The sequence below is a fragment of the Gossypium raimondii genome, chromosome 1 (assembly GCF_025698545.1).
Source record: "Gossypium raimondii isolate GPD5lz chromosome 1, ASM2569854v1, whole genome shotgun sequence".
Classification (NCBI taxonomy): Eukaryota; Viridiplantae; Streptophyta; class Magnoliopsida; order Malvales; family Malvaceae; genus Gossypium; species Gossypium raimondii.
Window position 1 is genome coordinate 52,343,460 of NC_068565.1, and position 9,993 is coordinate 52,353,452.

A 9,993-nucleotide genomic window follows, 5' to 3' on the forward strand; every position below is an offset into this window, starting at 1 on the left:
TCATTAGTCCCAGATTAAACAATGAGATCAGAAGATAAATCAGAACTAATTCATCTAAGTTGGTAAAATTGAGATCGAAAGATGAAATGGAGCCATTTAGTAATTTAAGTAATTAAAGTCCCGTGTTTGAGAATTAGTCAAACACATCAAAATCAACCAACCGCCTCTAGTTGATAATTTTGTTAAATTCTTAGTTTCACATTCTTTGCAATTTAGTCCTTAGATTAACGTATTTAATTTTTTTGCAAAGTATTATTGTTATGATTTAGCGTACTATAAAATTATATGAGTAGCCGCTTAGACTCTATCGTGTATGTTATTTATTGCTCAACCACCATTTCGTTTGGGTTCGATCCTTGTAATACTCCGGTGTTTCATTGTAACACTACAAACATTACAACTGACCTGTATGCTTGCAGTAAAGCCACGCTTATAAAATTTTTTTCTAAAACTATTTATTTTATGCACACGTGTGAAAGCCAGTCAAAGTTGTTGGCACTGTTATGGAGGAGACAGTGTAAGATTGAGTAATTCTTAATTTACACTTTTAAGTAGAGATAAGTAGCAAAAATATAATTTATAGATACAATTTTATTTTATTTTACCATGGATTATGTGAGTTAGGTAATTGGTCTATTTAATTGGTGATATAGACAATTTGGCTTCCTTGCAAAGGAAGTTACTTCTAAAACTATCAATCATGACATCCCTACTAGATACTGCTGCATGATCGGAGGTGGCTACGACCTAGGATAACGATACCAATATTGGGTTTTCGTATTTCAAGGTTAATCCATCCCTTATTTCGTAGGTCTTGGTTAATCTTCAGTTAGTGGAAACGACAATGAGGATTCGGTAAGGTTTAGTCGCAAGTTTGAACACATATGTAGTACAATGAGCTATGAAGGAGTTTCATTTGACGTTATTCGCTGATTATTGATTCCTTTTTCCCTCAGAGGGAAAGCTAAGGAATAGTTAGATATATTGCCTCCTAACACTATTACTACATATAAGAAATTTATCTGGTTATTTTTAAAGAAAAACATACCCATTGCAACCATATTCACTAGTTATAAGGAGTTATTTGAATTCAAGAAAGATTCTGCCCAGACTTTAGGCCAAGCATGGGAAAGATTTAAGAAGATACTAAGAAACTTGATCAGAAATAGAGTGGAGAGGGCCACACAATTACAATGCTTTTATGTTGGGTTGGATGTAAACAATAAGGCCCAATTTGATGTGATATTTGGAAGGAGCACATGGGCTAGAATAGTGAGAAATAACGATTATACTTGAAAATATCAACATTAGTGATTCCTTTTTGAGGGTCGACCGTACATTAGACGATGAAATTTCTAGTGAAGCGTTTGAGGGATTGGAGAGCCAGAAAGTGGAAGTGATTCAAGGACTTTCTATGCCAGAAATACCAGTAAACCAGGAAAATCATAGACCTGTTGAGCAGGAGGATTATGATTTGGAGCCATTTTCAGATGCTAGAAGTATAGAGTCTACTGAAACGGAGAAAGTGGAGGAATATCAAAAGCTCACTACCCAAGAAATGAGTGAGTTAACATTTGATGAAGAGGATAGAGAACTGTGTGAAGACATGGAAATTCAATTCAAGTAAGAATATGTGCACGTTCATCAACTCGATTAACGGAGACATTACAAAGAGCCTTTAGGACCTCTTAAAGATGCATCCAAGAAGATGATATCGTCAACGGTTAAACCTTTTGAACTTGATTTAAAACCTCTCCTGGAAGGCAATTGGATGGACTTTTGCATATACTAAGGGTATAAGTTCCTCTTTTTGCCAACATAAGATATTCTTAAAGGAAGGAAAAAAACCCAATAGTAGACACATAGTGATGACTAAATCCTGCAATGAAAGAAGTTGTGAAGAATGAGCTAACTAAGTGGTTAGATGTTGGCATTGTTTACGCTATTTCTGATAGCGATTGGGTAAGCCCAATATATTGTGTTCTGGGAAAAGGGGGGATAACTATAGTATCAAATGAGAAGGATTAACTTATCCCGACTAGAATTGTGACTGGATGGCGTGTATGAATTGACTATCAGAAACTTAATGACGCTACTAGAAAGGATCACTTTCCCTTACCGTTCATTGATAAGATGCTCGATAAACTTGCTGAGAAGGAATTTTATTGCTTTCTAGATAGGTATTTTGTATATCATTAAATCCCAATACACCCAAATGATCAAGAGAATATCACTTTCACCTGTCCATTCAGTACTTATGCCTTTCGGAGGATGTCTTTTGGTTTGTGTAATGCTCCGACCATGTTTATATGGTGTATGACATGTAGTTTTGTTGACATGATCGAAGAAGGGTTAGACATATTTTTGGATGATTTTTTGGTTTACGAAAATTCCTTCACTGAATGCTTGGAAAATCTTAAAAGAGTGCTTGAAAGATGTGAAGATACGAATTTAGTACTGAATTGGAAAAAATGTCATTTAATGGTAACAGGGGGTGTTGTCCTTAGATATCGAATTTCCAAAAAAGGATTAGAAGTTGATCGGATGAAAATTGAAGTTATTGAAAAAATTTTGTCTCTGTCTTCTTTGCGAGGAATTCAAATTTTTTTGGGGCATGCTGGATTTTATCGGCGCTTCATCAATAATTTCTCGCATATCTTTAAACCATTTTGTCATCTTTTACAAAAAGATGTTCCTTTTATGTTTGACGAATAATGTAATCTCACTTTTACTACTTTAAAGGAAAAGTTAATGACCGCCCCTATTATTTGTAGCAAGACCTTGAACCTAACCCAATACAACTACATAACTACAGAAAGAAAAATGTTAGCCGTTGTATTTGCATGTGAAAAATTTCGTCCATATTTAATGGCTAATCGAGTTTATGTATACACAGATCATTTAGCCTTAAAATATGTGATAAATATGTATGGGGAATCGTTTTCATGAGGAATCTTTGAAGCAATTTTTTTTTCTAGATGAGATGGCTAATCGAGTTTATGTAAACACAAGTTAGTTTCCAGATGAAATGGCCCAAAAGGGAATCCTTAAAGTAGAAATTATCGATGTGGGGGGGTCGATTTCATGGAGCCCTTTCCTAACTCTTTTGGAAATCAATACATTCTATTAGCAGTGGGTTATGTTTCCAAATAGGTTGAAGCAGTAACCTTATCTTCCAATGATACTAAGGCGGTTGTGAAGTTTTTCCGCAAGAATATTTTTTCAAGATTTGGCATGCCTAGAGCTCTAATCAGTGATGAATGGACATATTTCTACAATAAATAGCTGAAAAATACACTTTCTAAATACATTTTTGATCGTCTACAGATATACTAAAGTCCAGAGTGTGAATGTTGCAACTAAAGATATGAGATTGAGACGGTCTCTGCAAGTATACGGTTCAGGTTGCAATATAATTTGTTTACAATGAAACACTTGGTAAGTATTTCGAGGATCATAGCCAACGGAGGCGAGTACTAAACTAAAGTTAACCTAAATAAAAATAGAATTAATTAATAGTTTAAATAAATTATATTATGACGAAACATAAAGGAAAATTTTTTGGGTTTTTATAATAATGAAATAAAAATAGTAGAATTAAAGTGAACTTTGGTTGAATGAATTCTAACTTAATCAAATCTACGCATGGGTGATGAGCTCATTTCGGTAATCATAATTAATTACTATTTCGGGTTTCTACCCAATCAACTAGTCATTACCCTAACAGGATCTCTCGATCTTCCACTAAACTAACGAGTTGGCAATAACTAGTTATCTCTTGACCTCACAATCTAGATCAATTCGGGGCAAAGGTGTTCACGGATAGACTATACAAATTTTGGGTTAATTCCCACCTAAATGACTTTCTATGGTCGTCAAGCCAAGGGTTTAAGTTCTTCCTCTCCCAAACAGCTAATCCACTAAGACAACCCTACATATTAATTAATTAATTAATCACACTTTCGCTCACTAATCCCCCATAAGAGGATTAGTTCCTCATGGGTCTCATAAACATAATAAACTTAATAAATAAAATAAACATTAAAAGCAAATCAAGAAAGAGTTTAAGAAGAATCCTAAGATGTATTTGAATGAAGCACCGAATCCACAATAGTTTGATCGCGTTTACAACTCACATTCTCTGAAGAACACAAATAGACAAGAACTGGAAATAAATCTAAAGCTTAAAAGAAAGGAAAACTGAAACTAAAATTTATAGAGAAAATCTTTAAATATGAAAAGTTGTCCTTAAACTAGTGTTAAATGAGTCAATTTATAGAATTAAGGTAGTCATCGTCCTCAACCTTAGCTTAGCTGACGTTCTCATGTTTAATTTCCATTGTGCGGACTAAAACGCTATTGACTCGTAATTAATATCGTACAAGGCCAATGTCGCGACACCTTAACACCTGTGTCGCTAGACTGAAGGTAGTATGCATAGTTAGGGGTAGCTTCAAGGGTGTATCGCGACATCCCTTACTGTGTCACGAAACCAAAGTCAAACTTGAAATTCTTGTATTCTGCTCCCTATGTTGAGACATCGAACTCTCCGTGTTGCAACACAACAACCAACTGTGAGTTTCTATGCCTTTGAATGGTCTCCTTCACACTTACTAAGTACGTTAACTCCCCTTTAAGCCTCATTCGACCCCTATAGTCAATAAAAGATTGAAAACACACTTTTTATTTAATTCAAACTAAAATACGAAATCATTATATTCTATGAGTAATTATTTTGTTAATACAAGTTGATTTAACATCAAATATCTTTTAGTTATTTAATTTTTATTTTATTATAAGCTAAAATAAATGCCATCAACCATCAGGTTGAGTTTTTTTACTCAATGATTGTATAAAATAATATTAGGTGAAGTTTAGATGAGCAGTTAAATGCAGTATATTTAATTTATTTTTGTCTTGTATTATAATATTGTTATTGTATCTAATTTAACTGTGACGATTATTTTTTCACTAATATAACTACACTAAAACGCACGAGCATCCAAACTAAAGCTTTGAAAAAGGGAAGAAAATACTATGAAAAAAAAAAAAAAGGACACAGTTAAAACTGATAAAAAAGCAAGAAAATAATGTGCTACTAGTGGTAACTGGTAAGTTAGAGGCTGCTGATATTTGTTTTCTCTTGTTTCCATAGATTTGTCTATTTCTCACTCCTACCTTTTCTGGTGGCTCTGGTTTGTTTTGGTACAATAATACAAAGTTTGATCTCCTAACTTTTTCTTCTCTGGGATATCTGTTTTCATAGTGATATCAACTTTGGGATTTCATTTCTTGCATAAATCTTCACGCTTTTCAGCTTCAAATCGAAGGTACTATTAAGCCTTTTTCTTTTTAATTTTTTTCTGGAACAGTCTTTCATTGATCATCTGTTTCTAGGTTCTTCTCTGCTTAGCTTACAGAATAAACTTTCCGATTAGAGAATCAACTCTTTTACCACAAGATTCTTTCTTGGTGGTTGGATGCTACTGCTTAAGGTTGAGTCTGAGAACTGCTTTCTTCTAGCTGTAGGAAAGTAAAGCGATTCTGTATTGGGAACTTTTGGGCAACTAAATTCGTATCGATCATAAAGAGGCAGAGAGTTGGTTTTGTAGGATTATGGATTCCGAGAGATAGACCAAAAGCAAGAGATTCGGATTGGCTTCTGATGATGGAGAAAAGTTCATAATATGTGGGTCTGAAATTCCCGAGGTTGTCAAAGCAACATACTTTTAGTTGAGAATTGTTGATAACTCATTGAGATTCAGCTTTTGACCATGGAAAAACAGCAGAGTTTTAAACAACAACCTCCTCAAGGACTCCTGGAGAAGCAACAAAGTTTTAAACAATCTGAAAAACAGCAGAGTTTTCGCGGTGTTATGACAGAAAAACAACCACCTCAACGGCTCCTGGAGAAGCAACAAAGTTTTAAACAATCTGAAAAGCAACAGAGTTTCCGTGGTGTTTCAAGTGAGAAACAGCCCAGTGGTCGCGGAATGATGGAAAAACAGAAGAGTTTTAGGGGCTTTATAGAGAAGCAGAAGAGCTTTCGTGTAGTAATGGAGAGGCAGCTGAGCTTTATTGGTGCAGGTGAACGCAGGAAGAATAGGGAGTCTCCAGGAAAAAGAGGTGATTCACCTCTTCATTTGGCAGCAAGAACAGGGAATCTGTCTAGAGTTAGGGAGATTCTTCATAACTTTAATGTTCCTGAGGCCAAGGAACTTTTGGCCAAGCAAAACCTAGAAGGTGAAACTCCCCTTTATGTTGCAGCAGAGAATGGTCAATCTCTGGTTGTTGCAGAGATGTTGAAACATATGGATCTTGAGACTGCATCTATCACTGCACGGAATGGATATGATCCGTTCCATGTTGCTGCAAAGCAGGGTCATGTTGGTAAGAAATCGTTCATCTCACGTGACTTGTGTAATTTGCTTGGGAAAGTTGGGTACTTGAAGTATATTTCTTTCATTTACATTTCAGTACCAGCAAATGATGGGTGCGGGCATGTTTTGTGTAAACATGGTTTTGTGTTTTTTTTTAGTTCGTCTTGAGCATGAGTTTTTATGGCTCTCTTGTACAATTTACTTGTTTATAATGCCTGAAGCTGCTTTTCCTATTAATTATTGTTTTCTTGGCAATTTGACTCCGAATAAGATTTGCTTTGCCCCATCTAATCATCCTTAAATTCTATTGATGAGGGACTTAACTTAATCTTGCCAAATACTTGGCTTTTAGCTCTGCAATTTGGTAAGAAGCATGAAAGGAACATGTTTATTATTCACTTTCCATTTTGCTGCATGTTCAATGGCATTCTCTTCTATGGAAGTTGTTTGATGTTCTTATACTTCTCACCCTCTCATCCCCCAAGCAATCTTTTTTTTTTTTTTTACTCTTGTGTTTCTGAAATTGTTTTGATCAAACGTTCTTGCAGAAGTGCTAAAGGAGCTTTTGGGTACCTTCCCCAACTCGGTCATGACTACAGATTTATCATGTACAACTGCCCTACACACAGCTGCTGCTCAAGGGCATATTGATGTGGTCAATCTTCTTTTAGAAACAGACTCAGACCTTGCTAAGATTGCAAGGAACAATGGTAAAACCGTCCTCCATTCAGCGGCAAGAATGGGGCACTTGGAAGTAGTGAAATCTTTGCTCCGCAAGGATCCAAGTACAGGTTTTAGGGTAGACAAAAAGGGTCAAACTGCACTACATATGGCTGTGAAAGGTCAAAATGAGGAGATAGTGCTGGAATTGTTGAAACCTGACCCTTCAGTTTTGGGCTTGGAAGACTGTAAAGGGAACACTGCATTGCATATTGCAGTAATGAAGGGCCGTACTCAGGTACTTTCTCATTCAATATCTTTTATTTAGATAATTTTCAGAATGATCAATTTATAATCTCTCTGGTTAAATGGAAGCAACTGTTCGGTTTTTCAGTCCCGCCTTGAATTTATAGGAACTTGTACTACAAAAATAATTAGTTCAGTTTATCAGAACTTGTCCCGTTTTGATTGGTTTTTGTATTTCCATGCCCAAACCTTCTCTGATTGATTAAGGAGTCTTTTTCCTGCTGTAATATGTAAATCGTATAAATAACTTAAACATCCATTGGTTGGTTATAAAGCTGGGACTCACTTCCTGTGCAGATTGTACGTTGCTTGCTATCGGTTGAGAGCATAAACATCAACTCAACAAACAAGGCTGGAGAAAGCCCACTTGACATTGCCGAAAAAATTGGAAACCCAGAACTTGTCTCGATCTTAAAGGAAGCAGGAGCAATCAATTCTAAGGACCATGGAAAGCCCCCAAATGCAGGAAAACAACTAAAGCAAACTGTAAGTGACATAAAACATGATGTCCAGTCCCAGCTTCAACAAACTCGACAAACTGGTTTCAGAGTGCAAAAAATTGCAAAGAGACTAAAGAAACTACACATTAGTGGCCTAAATAATGCTATAAACTCTGCCACTGTTGTTGCTGTTCTCATTGCTACTGTTGCTTTTGCTGCCATCTTCACTGTCCCTGGACAGTATGTTGAGGATAAAACGAAGGGGCTCTCGCTCGGGCAAGCACATATAGCTAACAAGGCACCGTTTATTGTGTTCTTTGTCTTTGATAGCCTTGCTTTGTTCATCTCTTTGGCAGTGGTGGTTGTTCAGACATCGGTGGTTGTGATTGAACAAAAGGCAAAGAAGCAGCTTGTCTTTGTAATTAACAAGCTCATGTGGTTGGCATGCCTTTTCATTTCAGTTGCATTTATTTCGCTGACTTACGTGGTGGTGGGAAAAGAGTCTAGATGGCTTGCTGTGTGTGCAACTGTAATTGGCAGCACAATCATGCTTACTACAATTGGCTCGATGTGCTATTTTGTCATTTTACATAGAATGGAGGAGTCAAAGTTAAGGAGCATAAGGAAAGCTGAGAGTCGTTCCCGGTCTTTCTCTATGTCTGTGGCTTCGGATTCTGAGATCCTGAATAATGAATATAAAAGGATGTATGCGCTTTAAAGCTATTGAAGAAGAGATGCAAGCAAGCGTGGATTATCTAAAATTTGAAGGGAACATCTGCTGCTTCAGCTCTATTAGTTAATGTAATAACATAAATTATGTACTTGAGCTGGAGTAAGTATCCTCGGTTCTTGTGGGATGGAGAGATGAAACAAGATAGTGGATTCATTAATCAAAGCAAGATGGTTGAATTTGAAGTTTGAACCGCCATCTTGTTGCTGCTGGTGGCTGAAAATGTCCTTTGGCATGAAGCCTCCTGCTTTCCATCCAGTGGCAGCTTCGCAGTGGCTTACTAATTTTCATATTTTTAGCACAAGCCTAGATATGAGCTTGGATCTAGATCTGAATTTACCTTTTAGAACTTGAGCAGATTTGGATGAAGCTCAAGAATTGTAAACTGAGTCAGAGAATTATTCCTGAGCTTTGGTTTCAAGTTCGTAATATAATATCCCCATTGTCTCAAAATATCTGTTGCTTCATAGTCAATCAACAGGAAGACTATCCTGCCTAATAAATAGATATTATTAGGAAGAACAACTTGAACATCCTCCAAAGGCAGATGAAATGTTTTTAATGGACATGGCATAGCTTCTTGGAGGATGTTATATGCCAGCCCAGCCACCTTCAGTTGTCATCCGCCTTGTCAGAGAAGCCAGTAAACTAGTATAAAATGAAGAAAGCAATGAAGAAAGAAATAGAAAACAGTACTACTTCTTTTATTGATAGAAGCTCTAATAATCTCACAGTGGTGAGACCAAGCCTAATATTTATACAAAGAGTTACTTGCTGCAAATACTAGTCGGTACTAAGAACCCTATACTGACTTTCTCTGCAACTGACTAACAGAAACAACGGCCCAGGAACAGACTAACTAATAGAAATACAAGTAAGCTTAATACTAGCACGTGCTCTAATACATTTCTCTGATTTTCCACATAGGGTAGGGTAGAGTAGGGTAGGGTTTGATAGGAGTATTATGGCAGTCCGTTTCTGAGGGTAAGTGAAAGACTTAAAGCAGGATGTGCTATGTCTGCATTACCAGATCGACTTAGCGGTCCTTTTAAAGTTGCCAAAACCCAATGTAAACAAACCAAAAAAAAAAGCCTAAAGCTCATACACTCGTACATAAAATAAGATTGTATTATCATTAATCCAATTAACCAAAATCTTAAAACTTCGAACCTTTTCAAAAATAATTAATTTTAATTTATTCATAAAAAGTTTTCGAATTAACCAAATTTTGTAACAATTTGTCTTTCTTTTGGTTCCACATGACAAAAATTACAAAAATTAATGTTTTTTTTTATGTTTTTAGTTTAAAAAGTTTAAAACATGACCAAAATAACAATTAACACAATAACAACTCTAAATTAAAAGCATAATATATATTTTTCATTTGATATACTTTAACTGTAAAAACTCTATATATATTTGATTTGCTATAATTTAATTAAACTCATTATATATACTTGCTTTGACTCATTACGTC

At 35.7% G+C, this 9,993-nt stretch overlaps 1 protein-coding gene across 3 annotated transcripts; it reads left to right on the top strand.

The window, feature by feature from the left end:
- The first annotated feature begins 5,133 nt into the window (after window positions 1-5,133).
- LOC105786605 (ankyrin repeat-containing protein At5g02620) lies at window positions 5,134-8,969 on the top strand. Of its 3 annotated transcripts, none has more exons than XM_012613117.2 (4): window positions 5,134-5,330; window positions 5,398-6,390; window positions 6,929-7,338; window positions 7,644-8,969. In XM_012613117.2, exons 2-4 carry the CDS (start codon window positions 5,775-5,777, stop codon window positions 8,502-8,504), a joined length of 1,887 nt encoding a protein of 628 aa, XP_012468571.1. In that variant the 5' UTR covers window positions 5,134-5,330; window positions 5,398-5,774; the 3' UTR covers window positions 8,505-8,969. The 3 variants fall into 3 exon arrangements, with proteins under 3 accessions (XP_012468571.1, XP_012468572.1, XP_012468573.1); XM_012613118.2 differs by having other exon boundaries at window positions 5,524-6,390; XM_012613119.2 differs by having other exon boundaries at window positions 5,530-6,390.
- Window positions 8,970-9,993: the final 1,024 nt, after the last annotated feature.

What these genes read in the sequence shown, in the direction of transcription:
- LOC105786605 (XM_012613117.2), top strand. Translation starts at nt 5,775, where the DNA reads ATGGAAAAACAGCAGAGTTTTAAACAACAACCTCCTCAAGGACTCCTG. An exon ending in TGCAAAGCAGGGTCATGTTG is followed by an intron (nt 6,391 to 6,928) that starts GTAAGAAATCGT and finishes ACGTTCTTGCAG; the next exon opens with AAGTGCTAAAGGAGCTTTTG. An exon ending in TAATGAAGGGCCGTACTCAG is followed by an intron (nt 7,339 to 7,643) that starts GTACTTTCTCAT and finishes CTTCCTGTGCAG; the next exon opens with ATTGTACGTTGCTTGCTATC.